This window comes from Petaurus breviceps, unplaced genomic scaffold (genome assembly GCF_028583685.1).
Source record: "Petaurus breviceps papuanus isolate PSGF00001 unplaced genomic scaffold, PetGlider_PUasm1.0 173, whole genome shotgun sequence".
Lineage (NCBI taxonomy): Eukaryota > Metazoa > Chordata > Mammalia > Diprotodontia > Petauridae > Petaurus > Petaurus breviceps.
The window spans coordinates 17,226,493-17,253,310 of record NW_027185759.1 but is presented as its reverse complement, the minus strand read 5'-3'; the positions used below and the strand labels follow the sequence as shown (position 1 = coordinate 17,253,310).

Genomic DNA, 26,818 nt, shown 5'->3' with positions numbered 1-26,818 from the left:
TCTCTGTCTCTGTCTCTCTCTCTGTCTCTGTCTCTGTCTCTGTCTCTGTCTCTCTCTCTCTCTCTCTCTCTCTCTCTCTCTCTCTCTCTGTCTGTCTGTCTCTCTCTCTCTCTGTCTCTCTGTCTCTCTCTCTCTCTCTCTCTGCTTTTTGGGAGGGAAGAAGGCAGGACATTGAGGATTAAGTGACTTGTCCAAGGTCACACAACTAGTAAATGTTAAGTGTCTGAGGCTAGATTTTAACTCAGGTCCTCCTGACTCCAAGGCCAGTACTCTATTCACTGCACCACCTAGCCACCCCCACTTAGAAATCTCTTGAAAGAAATTCTTCTCAAATTCTGGTACCATTTTCAGAATTACTCTTGATTAACTGAAAGCAGCAAAGAGATGCAGTGGAAGGTGGGTTGGACTGGAAGACAGAGAATCTAGGTTCAAATCCCTGCTGCATTACTTGCCACCTGAATAACCTTGAGCTATATGCTTAATCTCTGAATTTCACTTTCTTCAGCTATAAAAACATTTGTATTGAACTCAGTGGAGTCAAACTCAAGTGCTCCTAACTGCAAAACTCTAGAGGGTTTCCTTGGCCAGATTAGAATGAAACTGGGAAAAGTTTAACAAAACTAATAAAAATAGAATGCAACATAGATAATGATAATTTGTGGTTTTCTAAGTCATTTCTATTCATTTCTGTTTCAGTTCCACACTGACCTCTCTGATTCCCTCTAAAGCTCTTTGTGTACAATTCTAAAATCACTGCAGAACTTTGATCTGTGAGAAAGAGAAAGACACTGAGTTTACACACCTGTAGAAGGAAGGAAAAATAAGAAATTAATGCTCCAGAATTCTGATCCTGGCTGTGCCCCAGCTTTGAGCAAAGACACTAAGATTAGCACTCCAAATCTTTGTTTTCCTTCCATCACAGAATGGGGAAACGGTGCTTACCTCCCTATGGCAGGTGTGGCTTATGAAGCATTTGGAAATGCTAAGAAAGCTCTGGCTGCAGACTTCACAAGGGGCATGTGCCATTGGCATGGCCTCTGAGAACTCTGAGGGCACAGGAGGCAGTATCAGAGTCCGACGTCAGGGCAGACTCCTGGTTTTTATTTGTTAGATTTGGAGTTGACCACAGAGTGTCAATCAGCGTCTCTGATATAGTCGGCACTCAGCAACTATTTACTGAGTGGTTATATGGATGAATGCATTCATTTTCCAGTTTCCAAGCCATCCCATGGCAGGGAACAAGCAAAGCCATTTTTATTGTTTGTGTTTCTTGTTACTGAACTAGGACCTGGACCAGGTGCAGCAACATCTGGAGGAAGTGAGATTCTTTGATTTGTTCGGCTTTAGTGAAGAAGCCGGCACGTGGCAGTGCTTCATGTGCAATAATCCAGAGAAGGCGACAGGTAAGGGGCCTGTTGGCTCTTGAAACCAGTTCACTGTGGGTTCAGTTTTGAAAGGAATCTGCATATGGTCTCTGTTGCCTGCCATTGCACAGGCTCCATGAGCAATTCTGAGATGCGAAGGCAGACGTGTGCGTGTGTGCGTGTGTGCATGTGTGCGTGTGTGCATGTGTGTGTGTGTGTGTGTATTCTTGATGGTCTCATCAGCTCCCATGGATTCAATTAGAATTCCTATGTTGATGGTCCATCCCCATTGAAAAGTCCTTGCTGTCTCTTCCTCCCACCCCTCACTGTATGCACCCCCTGCCCCTGGTGTCAGGGGAGTCTATGATATTTCATTTTGCCCAAGATCCTCCAACAAAAACTCTACACCTTAAAAGTTTCATTGATCTTGAAAACAGAAAAAACTCCTCACCTGGGCTTCTGAGAGTTCTCTGAATCCTTGATCTTCTTTACCAGACATTGTTTCTTTATAGTGACTATGGGTAAAGTGGGTGATGCAAAGTGATCACAAACCCGCAGAAAGGGCAGAGCACAGAGGTGTTTTGTCCACATGCCACCTTCAGGGATACCATTGATGGTGCCACCTGCATTCACTCCTTTCATTTGAACATTCTTCCTTTACATCTTCAAGATTATCCGTTATGAGAGTAGTTCTATTGTTCCTTGCCAAGATGTTAAGGTTGAGTTGGAAAAGTTTATTTCACCAGATGGAGAGAGGGTGAGTGGGCAAAGGAAAGCGGCCCATTAAAATCATTACCCTATAGAAAAGGGAGCTGCCTGTGTGAAGGAACAATTAAGGACCAAGCCCTTTAGTGGAGCACAGATTGCTGGCTGATTAAGAAATCCAAATTGACCCAGGATTAAGTAGAGGGGAGGGGAGAAAGGGGAAGAAGAGTGTTTTCAAAGGAATTCCAAAAAACCAAGATGTTGAAGAAGGGAGTTTGCCTCCACCACAAAACTTTTTAATTAGTCATTATTTCCCCAACCAAAAAAGAAAAAGGTATAAAAGGAACTTGATCGGAGAGTGGAAGGGAAGTAAGGTGCTGATCCTTGGGGGCTCAGAGGCCCTCAAGAGTGAGCCTGCCCAGTACAGTACGTGGAGCCCTGGGTCATGAATATTTAACTGCAGCTGTCTGAAGATGCCCTTAGAACAGGCCTGGGGAGCAAGCTAAGCCCACAGAGGTTTCCTATTATAGCCGTTCTTTCAGGATGTGTTATCCAGCACTTCCAGACGCCATTTAACATGCCCAGGTCTTCCTATTTGCATTCCTTCCCTTTGAGCTAAATATAGCCTGAGAACATACATAGGCTAAAAGTGCCAATGGAGGCCAGGGACGTGCAAAGAGAAGATAGTGAAATTAATGTTGAATTTCTCTACTCGTTTCCTGCTCCCATGTCAATAATCTGTTTGGACGATAGGGATAATCCCTGTTTTAACTGATATTTCCAGTCATCAAATCTCAACTTTCTAAAACATTTGCATTAATTATTTAGTACTTTACACAATTGCATAAATTATATCAACATTTGTTGAAAATGAACCTATTACTGTGACACTCAGTAGACATATTACCTTAATGCACATTCCATTTTAAGCTCCAAACTTAAAATACAACGGAGGAACATGGGGAACTATCTAGATGTTCGTTAAAGAGTTTTCTTTTCTTTAGACAGCACCATCAGTTGGTCAGTGAGCCATTCAACAGACATTTAAGTATTTACTAGGCATCAAGCGCTCTGCTAAATGTTGTTGCTGCTGCTTCTCTTCTGTTTCCATTCTGCCAGACTCTCCATGATCTGATTTGGAGTTTTCTCTTGGCAAAGATGCTGCAGGGGTTTGCCATTTCCTTCTCCAGTTCATTTTTACAGATGAGGAACTGAGGCAGACAGGGTGAAGTGACTTGCCCAGGGTCACACAGCTAGGAAGTATCTGAGGTCAAATTTGAACTCACGTCCTCCTGACTCCAGGTGTAGCGTTCCATGCACTGCAGTGCCACCTAACTGCCCTCATGACCTTGTATTACCATCCCCATGTTACAGATTGGCCCAGTTGGGGCTGTATGTCGGCTGTAATGAATCCCTCTAAGCCTAGGGATTCGGATAAACAGTTGCTTTAATAAACATGTGCACACATATACATACACATATATATACATATATACGTATACATATGTATTCAAATACCTCCCTGGTAAAAATCAGTCATCCCCAAGTGGTTAAAAGACAACAACAGTTCATAGCAGAGTGAAAGCAGGGACACGCTTCCAACAAGAAGGTTAAGAGCCATAGAGAAAGATGATCCTAAGGTCCCAGGAGACCCCTACCAGAATCCTAGAGCTGACTTTATATGCTCCTTAACCTTCCTGTTCATAGCTGGGTCCCTGATCAATCCCCCAGGAGGCAAAGTTTACTCAAAGTGCCCCAGATCTATACCATAGCTTTGATCACAAGAGCCCCCATGTTGTTATGGGAATGTGGCACATTAACTCAAACTTGCCTTGGCCTGGTCCTTAATACAGATGAATTCTTTTCAGGAAAGTCTCATTTAGGAGACTCTGCAATGTTCCAGGGCTTTGTGCTATCAGGAGGATGCCAATGTCCAAGAAAAGCTACTCAGATGTCTCATTGTTGTATCTCAGGGCACTTAGGTTCTCAGGGGTTATGCCAGATGTGCACAAGCTCTACCATGTTCTACCATGTTGTTAAGTCATCAAGGTTTTAAATATCCTCTGATTTTGAGTCTTAATAGGGAATAGAGCCCTGGATATGGAGTCAAGAATACCTTAGTTCAAATCTGTCTTCAGACATTCACTATTGCTGTGTCCCTGGGCAAATGACTTAATCACTCTCGGTCTCAGTTTCCCAATTTTACAAATGGGGATAATAATAACACCTACCTCACATGGCAGTTGCAAGAATCAAATAAGGCAATATATTGAAAGCACTTCGTAAACCTGAAACCACTGTACATGTTAGCTATTATCATTATTAGGTATGCTCCCAGCAAAAGCATACCACTACTTTCCGTGGACCAATCTAACTAAGTCTGGAGAGGCCTATAATCAGTAGTCTGGTCACTTGGTGATGAATTCATTGCCAATGTCAATGAATCCCTTCTTCCTTGTCCTATTGCTGCCATTTGCCTTTTTCCAAACCTTGATGACCCCCATCATCTACCTTCTCCAATGCTGTTCATTTGCTGCTGAATGTCACTGCAATAAGTCCCAAAGCATTGCTGGCTGTGCACCATGAATCTGTTACTGAATCTCAGCTGGGTCCTCCCCACTGCATAGCAATCCTTTCATTCCTCCGTATCACCCTGTCAACAATATCTTCTCTAAACCTCTTCTCTTTTCAAAGGGCATAATCTCCCTTTCCCTGCCCCTTTCAACAGACAAATTCGTCTCTTACTTTGCTAAGAAAACTAAGAGATTCCATTGTGGGAAATGAACTGGGGAGAAGAGGTAGCCTACCTATGGTCATAGTGGAGAAAGAAGTTTGGAAAGTCAGGAGTCTGAGAAATGAAAGACTGAGCATGACTCCTCTGGTCACTTTCCTTAAAATAAAGCTCCTAGGAAGAACAGACCAATCAGAGGAAGGGGCCAAAGGGGAGGAATCTTCCAGGGTGAGAAAGTGGTGGAGAAAAAAGTGCAGAGAACCAGGAGCAGACCAAAGAGGAATGAAGGGCTGCCTATGGGGTGGGAGAGACCTTGTCCTCTGCTGCTGCTATAACCTTGGAGAAGGCAGGAAGGACCCCTAGAAATACATCCCTTTGTGGTGAAAGGTGTCTAAGGCCATGATAGAGCACTAGAGTAGTCTGACAAAACTGGAGAGCCATAAATGACAGGATCTGTGAGCTAATATAAAACATGTCCTTGTTTGATGATAGCATGCTCCCTAGAAAAGCCAGGAAACCCAGGTTCAAATGCTATCTCCCCCACTTCCTATGCTTGTGACCTTGGACAACCGCTTCACCTTCCTGGACCTCATTCTCTGTAGTATGAAGGGACTGGGCTAGTGGCCTCTGAGATCCCTTTCTTGATCTATGTTCTTATGCTACTATAGTGAGTGTATTTAAGCAACTGGAGGTACATAAGAAAATGGTCATCTCCTTGCATGGCGCAAGTCCATTTCTTGGAGGCAGAGGACTCAATCAATCACCTCCTGAAGTCCCTTTCAGTATTAGGCTTATGTGACTCTTTGAACTCCAGGTCTTATTGGCATTTTCCTCTGCCAAGTGAAGTACCCCAAGGTTCGTCCTGTGGATTTCAGGCTTCTGCCTCTTCTCATTCTTACCCAATTGGATTGAGATAAAGACAGAGGAAATGCCATGCTAGGGAGAGTAGGCTAGGACTCCACTACGATAAATAGATGAGGAAACTGAAGTGGAAGAAACTGAATGTGTTGGAGCCTTCCCTTAATAGATAACATTGGAATTTCCAAAGGAAATTACTCCTTCCAGCTAAAATGTATTGGAGAGTCACAAAGAAGCAAGTTGGAACTTCTCAAAATGTATTCCCTCTCCCCAGTGACTTATGCTGCCCAGATAACAGTAGATCTTCCTCTCATTTAACATGTGGGAAATGATTACAGTAGAAGTTATTTTCAATCCTTCCAAATGCTGATTCCTTTTCCTTTAATCCCTTTTTAGGGTACAGTGTGTAGGATTGGGATAGCCATAAAATAAGCAAAGACCCCTCTGAGAATAGGCTGGGCTGGTAGTGTTTATTACTGACACTGTTAGCCCACAAGAATGAGGACATTGAGATTACTCAATTGGACTCAACACAACTGAGACTCTTTCCGAAGAATAAGGCCAATCTCTTCTATTCACGGCTCCTGCATCTTGGAAGTGTACAGCAAGTCAAGCCTGAAGGGTTAGTCAGCTGAATCATTTTGGAATGTGTCTGGCTTTCCAGTTAGTTACTTCCAAAAATTGTTGAGTCAGGGGCTTTCACTCTTTTTACCTAAAGTTACTTATGCTCTTACACATACCTAAGACAGCTGGAAGGCAAAAGATTCCATGGCCTTCATCATAATATGAAACATTCACTGGGGTGGGATTTATTCTCTTGGTCCCTAGGAATCATAATGTAAAAGGTTTTGGGGAAGAGGCTTTTAGGATTCTGAGTTCTAATCTCCTAGAGTCCCAACCTCCCTGCAAGGTTCAGCTTGCGAACCACCTCCTAGATGAAGCCTTCCCTGCTTTTCTCCCCCAGTCAGTTCCCTCTTTCACACACAATCACACTAGAAATCTTTTTGGTATTAACTTTGCATTTATTTTATATTTATAATCTGTGTACATATGCCTTCCCCGGTAGAGTATAAGCTCCTTTGGGAAGGGACTGTTTTTGCAGGCTCCGTTTCAGAGTTGGACAGAGGTGACTGCCTCACCTAACCCATGGCTAATGATGAATGCTCAGGACAAAACACCAAACAGGAAGTGAGGCAGGGGAGCCAACTACCTCCTAGAACCATTCATTCTACTTTGGACTCATTGTTGAGTTTTTGTTCCTCGCATCAAACCTAAAATGACCTCTTTGCGTCTTACACACATTACTCCTGGTTCCCCTTTGGGGGCCATAATACCTGACACTCAGTAAGCACTTAAATATTTGCTGTCGAATCAAGTTGGAGGAATATTTTTAGACAACTTCATGTCTCTCCTCTTTAGAGATGAAAATTGTCTCTGGTTTCAAAAGCTTAAAATATTCAGAACACACATAATACTTAGTGTTGGGCTTGCAAAGCATTATACATAAGCTATCTCATTTGATCTTCATAACAACCCTGGGAGGTAGCTTCTGTCATCCCCATTTTATAGATGAGGAAACCAAGGCTGAGCAAGGTTGGAGTGACTTGCCCAGCTAGTGAGTTTCTGAGGTGGGATTTGAATTCAGACCTTCCTACCCCCAAGCACCATCTACCATAATGATATCACAACAAGACAATTCTTATTTTCTAAAGAGGCAGTTAGACCCTGCAAGGGATTTGAATGGAAGGTTGTAGACTCTCCATTTCTGGGTGTTATTAAGATTAGGAAAGATGAGACTTTACCTGGATGAATATGAAAATGGATTGTAGGTATAAATTGTTATTTGCTTTTCTCTGTGTCCTCCGTGCTTAGCCCAGTGCCTGATACATAGTAGGCACTTAATAAATGTTACTGACTGACTGTTCTGACAAACTTTCCTAGTTCTGCGATTTCATAAAAATTGAAATGTTGTCTTTGCCTGTGTATACCAATAACTAGACTTAATTTTTATTTAATAATTAAAGGAGAGAAGAGAAAATAAATGGCTGACCCACATGCTCCGCTGTTATACAAGCAAAACGTCTAGAAAATGTGCTCCCAGCACAATGGTTGGACCGTTTATGGGAATCACAGGACATGGGCAGGATTCACACAGGATGGACAGGTTTGGGTGGGGTGTCATCTGCTTTATTGGAGGGAGTCCCCACATTGGCAAGGGTGTAGATCCACCAGAGCCTCCAAAAAGGATATGCTATGTGAATGTCTAGGAATAACCTGGCCAAAAGAAAGTCTTCTGTTCAATATGCCGTGATTTAAACTGTCCTTCTTCCATATGCCCCTATGGTGTCTGGCCCTTTTTAATAAAAGTCAATAAAATTACAGCACATATCAGTGTGTCACTGATCATTTGCTGTTGCTGAGTCATTTCAGTCATGTCTGACTCTTCATGATCCTATTTGGGGGTTTCTTTGCAAGGGTACTGGAATGGTTTGCTGTTTGCTTCTCTAGCTTATTTTCCAGATGAGGAAACTGAGGCAAACAGGGTTAAGGGTCATACAGCTATTAAGTGTCTGAGGCCAGATTTGAACTCATGAAGAAGAGTCTTTCTGATTCCAAGTCCAGTGCTCTATTCACCGTGCCACCATTACTGATTATACAGAAGTAATTACACCCGGGAGCAATACCCCCATTCACTGGGCTATAGATTGTTAGTCTACTCTTAGGATTTGAATGTTTATTATCCCATTTTCTTTTGATGGAAAGTTGAGAAACAACTGTCCAAAGCTTAGTGAGCTTTAATAACATAAACTGCATCGAGATACTTGGGACGCTCTGTGGACATCGTGGTGAAATGCAACAAATGACCATCGAGGACTGTGGCTTCCCACACTCTGATCTCAGAATCCACAGGCTTGTAATTAAAAGATAATCAGGAGCAGTTCTGGGGGAGGGGACAGAAATAGAATTCACTTTATAATGTAAAGTCAAACATTAACAAAAGCATGATTTGGCTTTTTCAGGCATTGGGTTTTCATGGGGGAAAGCTTTGTTTTATGGTCACAATCTTTATAAGTTGGGTAGCTTCAACACTTTGTGAAAAGAAACAAGATTTGTGAACATCATACTAATATTTCACTGTATGTAGGGAGAAAAAAAGCTTGAGTATGGTGAACTTGGGATCCAATAATTTATGAGCTTTAGTGAAAATCAAGCTAAGATCAGTGACCCAAAGCCCTCTGTAGTTAACTTTCACTTTCCTTTAGGGATCAATTTCCAATCCTAGCATATTTCTATATTGGGCCACATGGTTTAAGGTAAAAAAAGAATTCCTGACATGCCACTGACTTGCAGCATATCAATTCTGGGGTTATCCACAAAGGAACTTATAAAAATGTGTCTGAAATATTGAACATATTCTGCATGAAGAACACACTAAATCATACATCAGCATATTTGGGGGAAGAAGTATTTACCTTTGCAATATTGAGCCAAAGTGAATAAATCAATGTCCAATTACCCCTACACAGGTGGAAGAATCAAAAGGTGAAATCGCTTAGAAATCGCTTTTATGACTCAAGATACCAGGTAACGACGACATATGGGATATCACACATAGGAAACTCCTAGTGAGGATAGCTCCTTTCCCTGTATAGGACAGCACTTTTTCTGCAGGTCAGTCTTAGAGAGATGCTTAGAGAACTAGGATGTTGAGTGACTTGCCTAGGGTCACATGGATTGAATTTTTGCGCCTCTGAAGGCAGTTGTCTATCCACCCACTCCCCCAATGCCTCTCACTCTATGACCCAAGCGTTAAGAAATGCTAATTCCAATTCAAAGCAAGCCAAAATCAGTAGATTAGGAGAATGATTGATATAATTTAAGTAGTCAAATGTTTTCTAAGCAAAGCATTTGACAAATATTATTCTTGCTACCCATGTTATTCTTGGGGACAAGATGGAGAAGTGTTGAAATCAATAATAATTTAGCTAAGTGGGATCAGAACTGGATAAATGGCCAAACCTATAGACAAACATTAATGGTCCCATCTCAGCCTGAAAGGTCAATATTGTAGCACCTTGGAAATCTGTGCTTTGTCTCATGCCTTTGAATATTTTATCAGTGACTTGGATAAAGGCATGGATGTCATGTTCATCATATTTTCAGGTGACACAAAGTTAGAAGAAATAGAAGGAATGGGATCCAAAAATATCCCAATGAGCTAGATCTAACAGATCAGATTTTGTATGGATGACTATGTAGCATGTCTTACCCTTGGGTTTTTTTAATCAACTTCAAGATGGCAGAAGCATGGCTAGACACTAGTTTGTTTAAAAAGATCTGAAGTTTTCAAGGTACTGAAAGCTCCATATGATGAGGACTCCACAAAACCTTTTTGTCCCTAGGATCTGTCATAGCATCTTACACATAGTAGGCACTTAATAAATGCTTTTTGCATTGAGTTCCAAGTTATTCACTAAAGATTCTGCTTGGAGGATTTAGATATGTAATGTAATGACTAATGTTTTAAAGACAGCATTTTTTATTCCAGATTGGATAGAAAGAAATTAGGAAAATTGGGATATTTTGAAAGACTCAGTCAATCAGCTGGCAAGTTAGTCTATGCTTAGTAATCAGGTGTGTTTTAGATATATGCACAGAATTTGCAGGCAAGAGGTCAGATCTACAAAATGTAAAGTGGTCACCTTGGTGCAGAAATTAAATAATGCAGGCACAGTACAACCCTGTACATTGTTCTTTAAAATGACTGTAGTAATCCTTATAGAAAATTAGATCCTGTTTTGTAAATGAGGTGACTGTGACATCACAAGGGAATTATTTTCTTATAAGAACTATAGTCATTGACGTATTTTAAGAACGTCCATGTATTGCACACATCTGGACAACTTAATTGCAAAGGAAACATGGGAAAGAGCCTGGAAAAACATTTCAAGTCATGCCCCACTTTTGCCCTTCACAAATTATTTTAAATTAATCCTGCAGACACAAAGATCTTGGCTTTTACCAAATAGGTTGAGATCGATACTGGTGTTAGGTCCCAGGGCTAGACTCCAGCGCCTCTGAAGATATGTTAGCATTTCCTTTCCAGACTTTGTTTTTTCTCAGACTTCTTTCTCTCATTATCTTTTTCTTCACTCGTTTCTCATTTCATGCCTGATAAGTTTTGATCTGTGCTGAAAATTCTTGGTTTCTCTGCAGCTGGTTGGAGGCCTCCATACTGCAGCTCTTTGTTAAGTCTCTATTATCTTGTCTCAGGCCTCTTTTCCTGGGTGTTCCCAGCTTGGGGACACTACATCTTTGTCCACATTGTGTCTCTCTCATTTCCTTGAGTAATATCCTATCGGGCCTTCCTTTGAGACTTTGTGACAAATACTCTGAATAAAACACTTTCGTCTGCACTGGTGAAAGACTTGCTATGCCTAGTGGTCTATATAATATTCAAAATGACTCTTGTAAAAAAGAGGACCAGAATCAGTCATGGCTTCAGAAGATCTCAGGTCCAGGATCTGTTTATTTTGCATATCTTTTAGACATAAGTCTGGGATGGTAGACTTGATAAGTGCACCATTGTATGAAGAGGAAGATGCAGTTCCGAAATTAAAACTATGTCTAAAAAGCAGAATGATTGCATTTCTCCAAATGAAACGGGTGTCTGGAACACATTCCTGCATGTTTCCAAATTAGAATTGAAAATCTCAGCACATAAAGCTGCTTTGACATTTGTTAAACATCAAAGTTAACATACATCATGAGGTCATAAGATCAGGGAATTTTGAACCTGAAAGGGCTTTTGATAGAAAGTTCCACCAGTAAATGAGGTTATTGCTTGATGTAGGAACCCCATACCGATATTCATTCAGGAGGATTAAGGCGCATTATTCTGTGTGAGTTGATGGGGAGGAAGAACAGCCTTTACCCTCAAGTAGCTTACATTTTGCTGAAGGAAACCACACACACACACACACACACACACACACACACACACACACACATGTAAATATAAAATGAATTCAAAGAATTGTCCCTGATCAGGGAGGCTTGTATTACTGTCAGCTCTTAACTCGTGGTACCATTCCTCCAACTGGGGAATTTTCCCAAACCTCTCCATTTTGAGGAAGTGCCCAAGGCCAGTGATGCTGACTCCTAATTCCTCCCCTTATTACCCTCCTACCTCTCTGGACTTCATCATGTGCCTTCCTTCTCTCCTCAGCCACTTTTCATCTCTTTTTATGTGTTCCCTTCCCCCATTAGAACGTAAGCTGATTGAAGACAGGTCCCGTCTTTCTTTTTGCTTCCATTTACATTCTGAGAACTTAACACAGTGCTTGGCACATAGTATTTCATAGTTTCTTGTCTCATTGCACAGCTAGAATTAGAAATGTGTGTTAGCATCTAGCATGGCAGAAAGGGAGCTATATTTAGAGTCATGGAATCCTAGCTATAAAATTACAAGGAACCTTAGAGGTGATCAAATTCAACACCTCCAGTTTATAGTTGAGGGACCTGTACTGTAACCCATAGAGATGAAGGAACTTGTACTAGGTCACACAGATAGTAACTGACCAAAGTAGAATTTGAACCCAGATCCTTTGACAAGAAGAACAAATTCTACCTCAAGTACTCACTAGCTGTGTTACCAGGGGCAAGTCACTTACCTTCCCTCAGCCTCATTTTCCTCAACTGTAAGATGGGGCAGATAACAACTGTACCTGAAATGTCCACTTTACTTGTTGTGGAGAGAGGCTCAAATACATGGAAAGGTCTATATTTTGCAATTATCATTCTCTTCTCCTGACATGCCACTACCCCCTCAAACCACAGAGAAATAACAATGACAGCCTTGAGATTGGGTGAACAGACAGACTTTGAACCTTCTGAAGATCACAAGCTATCTATCTCACTGAGTCAGACAACATTCCTTCCTCTCTTAAGAAATTCCCCCCAAAAGCACAATCTGACACTTATATAAATATGACTAATACAATGACTTCTTGTTTCTCTGTCTGCAAAAGGGAGGGATTTGGTTTCTACAAGGACTTTGGTGCCCAGAGAAATGCCAGTAGAAAGAATGATCAGTAAATTAGATCTATGAGTCTGTAACCTCAGCAGCAGCAAACCAAGTGGTGCTAATGAGTGTCCACTTTGGAAAGAAGATTGGTTGGGGAAAATCTGCCCTTTTTTCCAGCTTTTTAAAAGGTTGGGGGTGGAAACAGAAGCAGAGATTGAGGTTAATAAGTATTTAAATTAAGCGTATCTCTAGGCCATTTTTTTTCCTGCTATTGGGTTTTAATTTGGCCTAAAAATTCCAAATAATAACTGGTTCAGAAATAAAAACCAGTGCATTTGTTGAGTGGAAAATGATGTAAGTTGAAAATGAGATAGTATCTTCATATAGAATGGAGCCCTGTTGTAATCCTGGTGTGGGAGGAGAAAGATAACATAGCATAAGACCCCTGTTGTGTTTGGGTGAAAAAGAAGCCCCATATGCTTCAGCCTGAACTAATCATTGAATTTGTGAACTCTGAAAAATGTGCCAACACTTTTGTTTTTAACATAGGTGAGCCATACATTAGGGAGGCCGCATGGGGCTGGACACATATTCAGGAAGGACTAGATTCACATCCTTCCTTTGATATTTATTGCTGTGGAATCTTGGGTAAATCTTTGACATAGCATCCCAAGGTAAAAGGTAGCAATAAAAGACACCTCCTGATGAGTAGCAATTCTTTGTATACATTATGTATTTATGTGTATGTGTCATTTTCTTCAGTAAAATGAAAGCATCTTAAGGGTGCCCACTGTCTTCATTTCTGTTTTGGAATGCCTATCACCTGGCCTAGAGTCTAGTTCAACCTAAGCCTATTGAACGAATAAATACCATATAGAGAAGGCATTTCTGTATTACGCAAAGGATTCCTTTCTCCCCCATTTAAGTAACCAGTTTCCTTACTTCAAAGTCATCTCATTTTCTGACTACTCAGAATGACAATGTAATTGTGTGTGTGTGTGTGTGTGTGTGTGTGTGAAATAAAATCAGAGTTAAATGTGTTGACTTCAGTAGCTTCATTGTATAGCTTGGGGGGGGGAGGGCAGGGGGGAAAGGGGAATGTACTTTGTGATGCCCTACGGATCATTGCTGAAAATGTTCTGAATTACTATTTAGAGTTTCATTCCCAAGCTGGGACTAAGGTCACAAATCATGGGCAGGCATCTTCTTTAAAATCTGTTCTAATGCACAATGTCAGTAACTTGGACTTAGTGTGCATAGAATAGTTTTGAAAAGACTTTTAACTCTTCCTAAATCTGTGTTTTCCCATTTGAAAGAATGGCAAACTGAACACAGAGTTAATTAATGCCCAGAAAATTAACTGCCGGGGCGGAGCCAAGATGGCAGAGTAGAAGCACGACCTTCCCGCGGCTCCGGCTTCCACCCTCCCCAATCCATGTAAAAAGGGGACTCTAAACAAACTTTGGAGCTGCAGAACCCACAAAATGACACAGAGAAGCTAACCTCCCGCTGAGGACAGCCCGGCAGGCTGGCAGGAATCGGCCAGCGCAGCGCTCTGGGAGCCGAGCCCAGACCCACGCCGAGGCTTTAGCCCCAGTGCGGGCCTGACCAGCCGCCAGCCAGAGGGACTTCAGATCAGCAGCAGCTGTGGCCATTTCCAGATTTATCAATACAGAGATGCGAAGGACAAGGTGAGAGGCCAGTGAAGTCTGGACTTTGGGACCCAGAAAGTGGGAGTGTGTGGCTTTTACCCCCGGAGTGAGAAACCGCTGAGACGCCAGCACAGCCTGCCAGTGCCACGTGGTGGCTTCAGCTCCTGGCATGCAGAGTGTAGGGGGACCAAGCACCAGTCTGAGGGGTCATTGCTCTTGCTTTAGCCTGCTTGGATCTGGATTGCAGTCTAGGGTGGAGGTCCTGGGGTGTGTGTCCAGCTTGCCAGAGCATGTAGAGACCTCAGAGAGGGCACCCATCTAATACCTCCGGCAGCTGAGAAAACCCCAGCATTTGGGACAAAAACTCCCCTGTCTGGTGGCAGAGTCCTACTGTGGCAAAAAGCCCAAAAGTCAAATCATTGAGTGGCAAAATGAGCAGGCAAAGGAAACAAAGCAGACAGAAGATTCCAACATTACACTCCTATTTTGGGGATAAGAAGGAGCAAGGCATGGAACAGGAGGAAAACAGTGAAGTCAGAACTCCTGCACCAAAAGCTTCAAAGGAAAATACAAGCTGGTTACAGGCCATAGAGGACCTTAAGAAGCAGATAAGAGAAGTGGAGGAAAAATTGGGAAGAGAAATGAGAACAATGCAAGAAAATTATGAAATGAGAGTCAACAGCCTGACTGAAGAAAATAATACCTTAAAAAACAGACTGACTCAAATGGCAAAGGAGGCTCAAAAAGGCAATGAGGAGAAGAATGCCTTAAAAAGTCGAATTTGCCAGATGGAAAAAGAATCTCAAAAGCTCACTGAGGAGAATCATTGCTTCAGAATTAGATTGGAGCAAATGGAAGCTAATGACTTTATGAGAAATCAAGATGCTGTTAAACAGATCCAAACAAATGAAAGAATAGAAGGCAATGTGAAATATCTCATGGGAAAAACCACTGACCTGGAAAATAGATCCAGGAGAGATAATTTTAAAATTATTGGACTGCCTGAGAGCCATGACCAAAGTAAGAGCCTGGAAAGCATCCTCCAGGAAGTTCTGAAAGAAAACTGCCCTGATGTTTTAGAACCAGAGGGCAAAATAGAGGTTGAAAGAATCCACTGATCACCTCCTGAAAAAGATCCCAAAAAGAAAACTCCTAGGAATATTATAGCCAGGTTCTGGAATTCCCAGATTAAGGAGAGAATATTACAAGCAGCCAGGAAGAAACAATTTGAATATTGTGGAAACACAATCAGGATAACCCAGGATCTGGCAGCTTCTACACTGAGGGATCGAAGGGCCTGGAATATGATATTCCAGAGGTCAAGGGAGCTGGGATTAAAACCAAGAGTCACCTACCCAGCAAAACTGAGTATCATGTTTCAGGGGAAAATATGGTCATTCAGTGGAATACAGGACTTTCAAGCATTCTTGCTGAAAAAACCAGAGTTGAATAGAAAATTTGACATTCAGATACAAGAAGCAAGAGTAGCATGAGAAGGTAAACAGGGAAAAGAAATCATAAGGAACTTATCAAAGTTGAACTATTTTTTTTTTAAGCAATCGGGGTTGAGTGGCTTGTTCAGGGTTGCATGGCCAGTTGTTGTTTCTGGGTGTGCTGCTGAGTGTCTGGGCCCAGATTTGATCCGGGTCGTCCCGGCACTGGAGCCGGTGCTCTTGCTTGCTGAGCCACCTGGCCAAAGTTGAACTATTAACATTCCTACATGGAAAAACAATAATTGTAACCTATGAAACTTTTCTCAGTAGTTGAAGGGATTAGAAATATATATATATATATATATATATATGTCTTTATATGAGGGTATGAGGGCATATGAATACATATGTGAATGTGTGTATATACGTTTACAGGTATACATAGATAGAGGGCACGGGACCAATTTAACAGGAAGGGATGATACTTAAAAGGTGAAATTAAGAGGTGAGAGGAATATAATGAGAGGAGATGGGGAGAGACAGAGTGGGGCAAACTATCTCATACAGAAGAGGCAAGGGAAAATGGTTACAATGGAGGGGAAGAATAGGAAGGCAAAAGGGAATAGGTCAACCTTATTCCTATTGAATCTGGCTTGAGAAGGGAGGGAAATACACACTAAATAGGGGATCTCACCCTCCAGGAGAATAGGTGGGTAAGGGGATGTGAGGGGGGATGATGGAAGGGAGGGCAGGCTAGGGGGAAGGGAAGTTGGAAGCACCCACTTTTGAAAAGGGACAGGATCAAAGTAGAGAATAGAACAAGTGTGAGGTGGGATAGGAGGGAGGGAAATATAGTCAGTATTTTACAATACATCTACTATGTTATTGTTTTGCATTAGCCACACATGTACAACCTATACTGAACTGCTTGTCCCCCCAGTGGGTTGGGTGGCAGGGGGGGGGAGGGAATGAATCTGGAATTGAAAGTTTAAATCAAATATTCAAATATATATATATGTGTGTGTGTGTGTATACTATTATTAATACCATCTTACATGTAATTAAGAAAAAAGATATACAGGCACCGAGGCATAGAGATCCACTGGAAAAGTTGAAACGGGTATGGGAGAAAATATGGGAGAGAGCAGATTGGAGGTGGGGATATCCTGTGGGACTGCTGTTTTGGGGGGATGGGTGGGGGAAAAACGGGGAGAAAATTTGTAACTCAAAATCTGGCAGAAACGAATGATGCAAATCAGCAGTTAATAAAGCATTTAAATTTTAAAAAGAAAGAAAGAAAGAAAGAAAATTAACTGCCTCTCTGGATCTTGAACCCTAAACTCATCATTCCTATGATGTCCATTTTAGGACCATAAAACAGCAATGCCAATGAACAGTTATCAATGCTTTTTTATAATCATGTCTGAATTGTGGAGTTTGGGGGAGAAACTTAATTGGTTTCATAATTTATGGAGCAAATCTCCAAATCTGTTTTATTGGGTTTCAGGTTCACTGTACAGTGCTAAGACATTTGATTTCCTGCCAAAATAAATAAAGGGAAATGAATGTCTTGATGATCTTTTTTGTTTCCACCTTTCCCAGTTGTAAATCAAGATGGCCAACCTCTCATGGAAGGAAAACTGAAAGAGAAACAAGTTCGATGGAAGTTCATTAAAAGGTGGAAAACCCGTTATTTCACCCTGGCCGGTAATCAGCTTCTGTTTAGGAAAGGGAAGTCTGTAAGTTTCTGAGCTTTCATTATTTCTGCTTGCTCATACTGACCCTCTTCATACCATTGACCACCAAAGCATTTTGTCTGGTGCAGAATCAAAAGTGGTGTTTGTCTCTTCCCTGTCAAATAGTTGAGTGATGTTCTTTTAATTATTTATCCCTCTCTGGGACATTGGTGGGAGAATGGCTGACTTCCTTCTCCTGTGCCAATGAAGTCAACAAGCATTTCTTAAGCTCCTACTGTGTGTCAAGTGCTCCTGTCTTTATCACCTGTATTCTTTGAAGAGTCATGTTTGGAGGGGGTGAGGTACCACCACCCCACCTCTTCACCTAAGTGGATGGATGCCTTTGAGAACTTCTGTGGCTAAGGAAAATTCACCACTCTGTGAAATTCACCAACCTGTTTGCCTCAGTTTTCTCAACTGTAAAATGGGGGAAATAATAGCACCTACCTAAAGTATTTCATTTCTAAATAATCATGAATTCTGAACTTGAATAGCTTGGCTTAATACACCATAGTAGTATTAGCTTTTTAAAGGGAAGAGGCTATTTGTGAAGCTTGGTCTGAACTCTTCAACCTTCAGCCTTCTATGTTAGAAACTTTACACAAGATTATAATTAAGCCCGTATTCTTTTTTTTTTTTTGGAGGGCAATTGGGGTTGAGTAACTTGCCCAAGGTCACATGGCTAGTAAGTGTGTCAAGTGTCTGAGGTCACGATTGAACTCAGGTCCTCCTGATTCCAGGGCCTGTGCTCTATTCACTGGGCCACTTAGCTGCCCCGAGCCGCTATTCTTATGTTCTGAAGGTTCTTTTGGAGAGAAGCTCTGATGCAGCTTGATTGGTCTTTGGGGCTATCTTAGAAACTTTGATCCAACATTTTTTCTAATGGGACATATCTATTCACTGAAACATTTTTTTAAAAAGCTTCTAAAATGATCCTCTGGTAAACATGAAGTATCTAGAAAAGAAGGAAGGAAGGAAACAAGCATTTCTTCAGCCCCGACTATGTGCTAAGCACTTAAAAAAATATTATCTCATTTGGTCCTCACAACAACTGTGGGAGTGACGTACAATTGTTATCCCCATTTTCAGATGAGGAAAATGAGACAGACATAAGTGACTTGCCCAGGGTCACACAACTTGTGAATGTGTGAGGTCAAATTTGAACTCATCTTCCTAAATCAGAACCTGGCATTCTGTGCACTGTGGCGCCCCCTTGTGGCCTCCAAACAGAAAAGAACTTCTGTGAATTGATGCAGGGTAAAGTGAGCAAAGCTAGCAATATAATATACCAATGACTGCTGCAATGCAAATGGACACAGTAATAATCGCAATAAAAGCTCTCAGCGCTGCATAATTATGATGACCAAACTTGGCCCCAGAAAGCCTGGGAGCAAACACACCTTCCTCCCTTCTTTGCCAAGGCGGGCAGCATTCTTTCTGCTGTCAGGCTCCACTGCACTGCACTGGGCAGTTTTACTGAAACGCTTGTTTTCTCTTTCTTTTGGATTCTTTGAGAAATAGGATGTCTTGGAACAGGGAAAGGGAAGGGGGCACTACAGACCTCGTTGAGGAAATATACAAACAAAAGGCATTAGCAAAAAAGTTTTTTTTCTTAATAAAATGGACATCTGAGCATTAAAACTAAGTCAAATGCTATGCATCTACCAAGACCAACCTTTGCTTTGGAAAAGAGACAGGGAAATTCACCTCCCTCGTTTCCTTGAAGCAGTAGAACTCTAGGTGCTGAATGTTGTACACGTTATCAGACAGGTTTTGCTTCATTGTGGCTTTCTTTCTCTTTCGTTGCCAGGAACCCAAACTTGGGGGAGGGGGGGCAGTGAGGGAGGGAACAGAGCTTCAGCATGCTCAGAAACGGCTGTGATATAAAGGCAAAAGGAATTGGTAAAATTTTGTTTTTAAAAAATAAAAAGGCTGTCTGAAATCTTTGTTTCGTTGAAGGAATCACTCATGAGTTTGTGATTCTTTATAGCCCTTAAGGAAAAATAAATTCAATTCATAAAAGTAATCTTTCTAATCTCTAACAAAGTCTAGAAAAATCCTTTTTAAAAAAAATCTTCAATTGCTATTTTATGGATGGTATTTGATAATTGACTAATTAACATTAAACCTTATAAAATAATGGTTTGGCATTGCAATAATCTAATAAAACATATGGCTGATACTTTAGAAAATGATATTGGGTTACATAAGGACCCCAGCAAAATACTTCTTCTCTCAAGTGGCCCGCTAATCTACCAACAATCAGCAAACCCACTCTTGGTTTTATTAACGATATAAAAGACCCTCGTCTGTAACAGGGAAGAATGTTCCTGTCTGACGGAAAGATGAAACTGGGGGCCAAAATGCCTAACTGAATAGCTGCTCAGTCATGTGGTTCAGCAATTCTGATTAACCCTTTCTTTAAAACTGAAGCAGGAATTTAGACCGACTTTTATTTTGTCTCTCTTTTTCCCCCTTTCCCTCCTTTCTCTTTCATTTTCTCTTAAACTTTCTCTCTGTATTAGCAAAATACAAATCAAAATCAGAGAGTATTTTCAAAGAAATGCAGTTTCGTTACTTTTAGGTACATAATGAGACTGTATATTAACAATGTATTGCCTAGTAGAGATACATACTTAAAGGAACTGCTTTAATGAATAGATAGGAATGCACTTATTGATATATGCATTGTTTGGATTGAAATAGATGGTGCTAAAGTCTTTTGAATCTTAAAATCAGTTTCCTCTTAAGAATTCTCCCTGTTTATATTAATATTTTCAGTAACATCCCTTTCTTACAAAAGGAGACTTCAGCCTAACCTCATATAGTTTATAATACATCCTCAAGTTACAGAATCTGGTATAATGAGATTTTATTGTACTAAGTTACACTGATGATGTTTGGGAGTGGATATAAAATGTTAGAGGCAGCATAGTGCAGTAGTAAGAGAATTGGCCTTGAAGCCAGAATGACCTGGGTTTGAATCCTGCCTCTGACCCATAGTGGCTGTGAGACCTTGGACAAACCACTTGATGTCTGTGTCCCTAAATAACTCTCTAAGACTAGGTTGTAGAGAACAGTCTTGTTGACGTAGATAAAGGGCATTTCCTCAGCCAACATCACAAGTCTAGACCTTACCTTTACTAGTCATATAGAAGTTAGCAGAAGATGGACTTTTCCTTCCCTTTGTTCCTCAAATCCACTAGCTTTATAAATGCTCTCCTGCCCCATCCCTGCCCTCTTATTATGAAAATCTAAGACCATCTAAGAGCTGATGTAAAGTTTTTCTCCCAGTGGCACCACAAAATAATTGTAAAAAATTTGTTTATTTTATTGATAGGAAATGTTCCCTGTTAGGTACCATTATGGATATCTCTGTATCCATATTGACGTCCTTTCCCTGATAGGACACTGTGATGGAAGTCAGTGTGGTATAGAGGGAAGTGATATGAATTTGGAGTCAGGGAGCCTAGATTCAAATCCTGATTCTGCCAGTGATAGCTGTGTGACACTGGGCAAGTCACTTCCCTGGGCCTCAGATTCCTTCTCTGTAAAATGAGCAAGCTGGACGAGATGCCCTTCAAGGGTCCTTGTAGCAGGAAAGCTGTGATCTCACCTTTCCCCTAATGGTAACAACCATGGGGAAAGAGGGACATGCCCCTTCTCAAAAATCACCCCCATGCTGGAATCTCTGTTTACCTTGGGGACTGCCTCCCATCTTTCTCTCCTATCTGTTTCAGAAAGACGACTTGGATGATTGCCCCATCGAACTGAGCAAAGTCCAGAGCGTCAAAATCGTGGCCAAGAAACGCAGGGACCGGAGTCTTCCCAGGGCCTTCGAGATTTTCACCGACAACAAGACCTATGTCTTTAAGGCCAAAGATGAGAAGAATGCTGAAGAATGGCTTCAGTGCATTAATGTGGCAGTGGCTCAGGCCAAAGAAAGAGAGAGCAGAGAAGCCACCACCTACCTGTAGCCAGCACTGCATGGGATAGCTCATCACTTCTGACAAACAGCCTCACCCATCCTGTAGCTCATTGATAAACACTGGAGGGGCTATTTTGTGTAAGAAGCAGGGCCCCACATGGATGGCCTGAATCTCTGACCATGGAGGTTTAGTGGCCACAAGGAAAAGGGAGTTTTGAAATAAACTCTTGGTTGGTGTAAGGACATGAAAAGGCAATGATCAGTGATCCAAGGACCTTGTGGATAATACTGAATTCTTAAGAAACTACAACTAAAATGGACTTCAGTTAATTAGCATCAATTCAATTCATCGAACACATATTAAGCCCCTACAATGTGCATGGGACCGTTCTATGCACTAAGGATGATGAAAATGAAAAACAGCTCAGTTTGAGCCAAAAAAAAATTACAATCTAGGTGGGGATGGCATTGGGGGTGGGGCATGCAGCATAAACATGGATATAAGTACAACCCAGTTGCAGTCCTTACTGCCCTTTAGGACTTAGCTCCACCTCCTATGAGGTCTTTTCTGATCTCTCAGGTTGTTAAGTGTGCTCTCCCCCCCCAAAAAAAATATTATTTTGTATTTACTTGTTAGTCTATATGGTTTATGTTTACCTATCTGGCTATATGGTGGCTGCCCCCACCCCACATTAGAAGGTAATTTCCTTGAGGAAAGAGATTATTGGGGTTTTGACTCTGTATTCACAGTGCCTAGCATAGTGCAGGCACATAGGAGGCATTTAATAAGTGTTTTTTGCTTGACTATGAAGCAGACCATGATAGGAACAAAGGAAAGCTCCACTCACATTGCTCAAGGAAAATTCGAAAGAGGGAGAGATGCTTTCCGATGGACGTCATTTAATTAGCTCTGGTTTATAGCTCCCCTATCACAGGAAAGAACTAAGGAAGGCCACTTTCTTATTATCAACCGCTAATGAAAATTGTCTTGAGAAGCAGAATTAATGGGCATGAGAGGGAAAGCTATCACTTAGAGTGTTATTTCTAAGCTTGTGGATACTCCTTCTCCCTTCACACCAATGTGGTTAATGTAGTATTGAACAGCCATCACACTAAAACAGTTATACAATTAAATGCTTGTATCATCTTCTTTTGCCCATGAAACTATAGAAACCTGAGCCAATACCCAAGCATTTTAAAGATAATTTTCAGTTTCTGTATTTTAAAGAATCCTTCCCTGAAAATCACAAAGACCTTTGCGGTTTTATTTGGAAATATATGAAATTAAAGATATTAGAGCTGGTTAGCAAAACCAGAATCATAACAAATATTAAGAAGGTATTAAGTGACATTGCAGGCATAATTTATGATTCTGGTGCCAACAGAATGCCCAGAATTTCACAAGGCAGAAAAACAGCACTGAAATCCTAGCAGTTTACTCTCTCTCTCTCTCTCTCTCTCTCTCTCTCTCTCTCTCTCTCTCTCTCTCTCTCTCTCTCTCTCTCTCTCTCACACACACACACACACACACACACACACACACACATTGGTCTTGCCAATTGAGACCAAGAGAGAAAGAATTCTTTCTGTGACTTATTACCAAGGATCTGTGATTTCATTACCTCTCAGCCTCCATGTTTGGGGCCAACACTAATCTCCTTGCCTTTAAACCAGATCTAGTGAGGAATACATGGGCAAAGTCTAAGTGAGTGAGAGCTCTGGTTTCACTCTGATAGACAATATTTCCAAGCACCAACTGGCTCCCCCGGCTCCAGAATTATCCTGTGGATGTCCACAGAATCAGCTCCCCTGGAGTATTTATTACTGGAATTCCTGCTGCTGGGGCTGGCCAGGCTCAACGTGAGATCGCTCTCCGTCCCAAGAGGAGGCTGCCATTCTTGATCCTGAGCTGGGCAGAGACAGATTTTGTAAACATCTCTAAACCTTAAAACAAAATGTTGGTTTGAATTAAGTTATAACAGAGATTCAAGTGGTTCTCATTTTTATTCTCATTTTGAATTTTTTTTTTCACAGAAAGCCTGGGGCAACTTGCTTTATGTAAGTGAGGACCTGAGCTCTCACTCCCTTCAAAGCTAGATTCAAGCATCAGATCCACGAAGCCCTTCCTGATCCTCCCCCATTATTTCCCTACTGCTCCCCAAAGCTATCTTATATTCCCCTTTCTGTGTATATGTATTGTGTCCTTTCCCCAATAGAATGTAAATTTTTGATAATAGAAATTATTGAAGGTAATGGTGTCCACTGCACCCCCAAATTACTTTGTAATTCCTTATGTGTATCCATATTGCCCCACTTCAATATTCTTACCATGAGAATATCATTGGGTATACTTATGTTCAATGCAGGCTTTCCTTAGATGGGAACATGATAGCTGGTTCCACAGATAGTGACAGAAAGAAAGACACGTGGGGAGTGCTAGATTACGCTGATTTTCTGGTACAAGGTCGCACAATGTAACCAGTAACTCATTACCAATGCCCTGAGCTCTCAGGGACCAAGGTCAGCCTTGGAAATCTCTCACTAAATTATTCTTTTAACTCCTGTCCCTTTCCCTGCCTCTCCCCTAGGAATGAAAGAATTGGAGCCATCACTAAAGAAAAAAAGAGTCCTAGCTCCCTATTCAAATATGCAGGGTAACATAATATCAACAATAGAAGAGATTTCATTGTTCTTGGCAGTAAAAGCAAAGGAACAATGCTGGAACCCGTAAATAGTCAAAGTAACTCTCTGTTGGTGAGCATCCCCTTACCCAGAGGCCTATTCAGTTGTTTTACATGTATAGAACCTCCCTAAATATGAGAATTCCTTTTCAAGGGGAAAAATTGGAGTCTCTAAAGAAGAGGTTCTTAACCTAGGGTTTCTGAACTAAGTTTTGGGTTGTTTAATATTCTAATAGCTGTATTTTAATATGATTGATTTCCTTTTTAATGTTATGAATTTTATTTTATGCATTGTAAAACAGTTTGAGATGGTGTCCATAGGATTCACCATCATGCCAAAAAGAAGTGTAATGACCCCTGCACTAGAGAGTCAAGCCCCTCCTCCAGACCTTCCCAGTCCACATGGCTCACAGTACTTCCTGAAGGGCTAGGTCTCCACTCATCTCACTTTTCCAAAATTATTCCTTCTATGGGAAGAATTATGTGGCCAAACTGAGAAACACCACCATCATTTCTTTGCTTATTCTCATTTTAACCCCCTCCATTGATTATCACAGCTTCTCTTTCCTAGTAGAGAAGAATGAGTGCCTTTCTGATAGCTGTTTCCTTTCCTTCCTCTGCTTTCCCTGATGCTGCTAAAAGCAAACAAACTGGAAATCATCATACCATTTGCTCAAAACATTTTCCCCAGTGCTAGACCCTGCCTAGATAAAAATGCCTAAATTTGGCCATTCCTAAAAGATATGAGGCAAGTCAAATCTTTGTATGATATATCCATCATCACCAATGGAATACAATATGCCAATAAAAGTATACCCAAGTCTTTGTTGCCCTCAGTAGATCACATTATAGAATGGCTTTGGACCTTGACAAAATGTGTATTTTGTGTTCCCCCATTCTCCTCTTCCTTCTCGTATTCCTCTATTCCTTCTGGGTACCCCCAAGCCCCAAAGGGTTTAGTTCTAACAGCCTTTCCCCACATATACACTGGCATCCCACCTGAGTGTTTCTTTTTGGCCAGACTTTTCCTGACCCTCCACCCCCTGTCCCCTCAGTTAAAACTTATTTCCTTTGTCCCATTCATTCAAGGATCTCCTAAGTGATCAAACAGATTTTCTCTACTGTGCTATAGGTCGTAATAGTTCAATGTGTCTCCCTTCCTTAGAGCATATGCATTTCTAACAGCACCTTCAATATCTTCAGTCAAATATTGAATAGTTTGAGAATTTTGGTGCCATGGAAGGGTAAATAGCAGTAGATATGGGGGGAGCAGAGGCCCTCTGATTCTGCCTCATAGACAACTGCCTACTCTATCTAGGCATAAGGCCAGTTCCGCTGTGGATAGCCCTAGGAATTTGTCCCATACATAGATTCCTCAGGGGCTTAAGCTAAATGAGATTTTGCTTCCAATTTCCACACACTGAGCATATCAACAAAAGTAAAAACAATTTGGAAAACACAATTTCTATGAAATTTTACAACTTTCTTGAACAAAAATTTTCCATAAAATGCTAGTCAGGACACATTGTACTAATTAATGTTGTTTCTTTCTGTTGAGAAACTGCCTCTTGAATCTTATAATGCTTAGTACAAAAGCAAGTTTTTATTCACTGCCTTTTAACCCACAAAATTACTTGAGTTCCTCGGAAAACTAAGAGTTTAAATGAATTCACAACTTGGGAAAAAAAAGTCTGTGTGTGTGTGTGCATGTGTGTAGTTTGTAAAACATTATATATATATGTATGTATACATACATGTAGCTATGTATTATAATCTCATTTGATCCTCACAACAATCCAGAGGTACAGATGCAGAAATTAAGGAAAACAGAGGTCAGCTGGCTTCCTCAGGGTCACGCAGCTAGTGTCCGAGGCAGGATTTGAACTCTCCTAACTTCCTGACACTGTCTGGCAATCTGCCCGTGTGTCATCTAGCTTCCTTTAAATAAAAAAAAAGTTAAATAAAAAAGTCCTTTAGGAAGGTCATCCAGAGGAGTGATGTGAAGGAGGGGAGTGGGTTAGAACTTGAGTAAAAAGGATTAGTTATGTTAGTTCGTGTTGCTTCGGTAGGGGTTGGGGATGAGTTGGCGTAATGGGTTTTTTATTGTTTTATTTTGCTTTAAAAACCAATTTAAAGCCAACATTCCTTTCATCTTTATAAAAAAGTAATATTTATATGTATATTTAATGTAGATGTATGCACTTACAGTCTATATATGGATGTATATTATACATTTATATCTTTTTGTTCACTTTGGAAATTTTTACTAAAACATTGGAAAAAATAAAGTATTGTGCAAGAATATTTTTTGAAACTTGACGTGCATTCATAAATAGACAATGAAATCAGAATACAGACATCTATACATACATATCCATATACACGTGTTGTGACTACAAAGGACAAAGGGAAAATGTCCTGTGTGGGTGGTTTGTACGGGGCCATATAGATAAATTTTTAAATGAGGCAACCCCAGAAATGGTCTTAGGGGGCACTTCCACCTAAAGCCCACAAACTACCAACAAAACAACCCTGGATTTGTGGTACTTTGTCCTTTTTTGTCACCTGCCTCTTGTCTGTACAAAAAGTGTGCATATACATACAGAGATGTGAAGAGTATATGCATGTACATTTGTGTATGTATGCATTGTTGTACTGTGAATGCAAGGTTTATGGGGCACATGTGCATTGCATGTACCCCCA

General features: G+C 41.0%; 1 protein-coding gene across 1 annotated transcript in view; it reads left to right on the top strand.

Moving 5' to 3' along the window:
* The window catches only part of VEPH1 (ventricular zone expressed PH domain containing 1), a 196,176-nt gene extending 169,591 nt beyond the window's left edge, over positions 1 to 26,585 (top strand). Inside the window, exons 11-13 of the mRNA XM_069083457.1 lie at positions 1,286 to 1,403; positions 17,373 to 17,509; positions 21,247 to 26,585. Coding sequence (XP_068939558.1) covers positions 1,286 to 1,403; positions 17,373 to 17,509; positions 21,247 to 21,483 — 492 coding nt within the window. The 3' untranslated portion in view covers positions 21,484 to 26,585. The remainder of the gene's footprint in view (positions 1 to 1,285; positions 1,404 to 17,372; positions 17,510 to 21,246) is intronic.
* Positions 26,586 to 26,818: the final 233 nt, after the last annotated feature.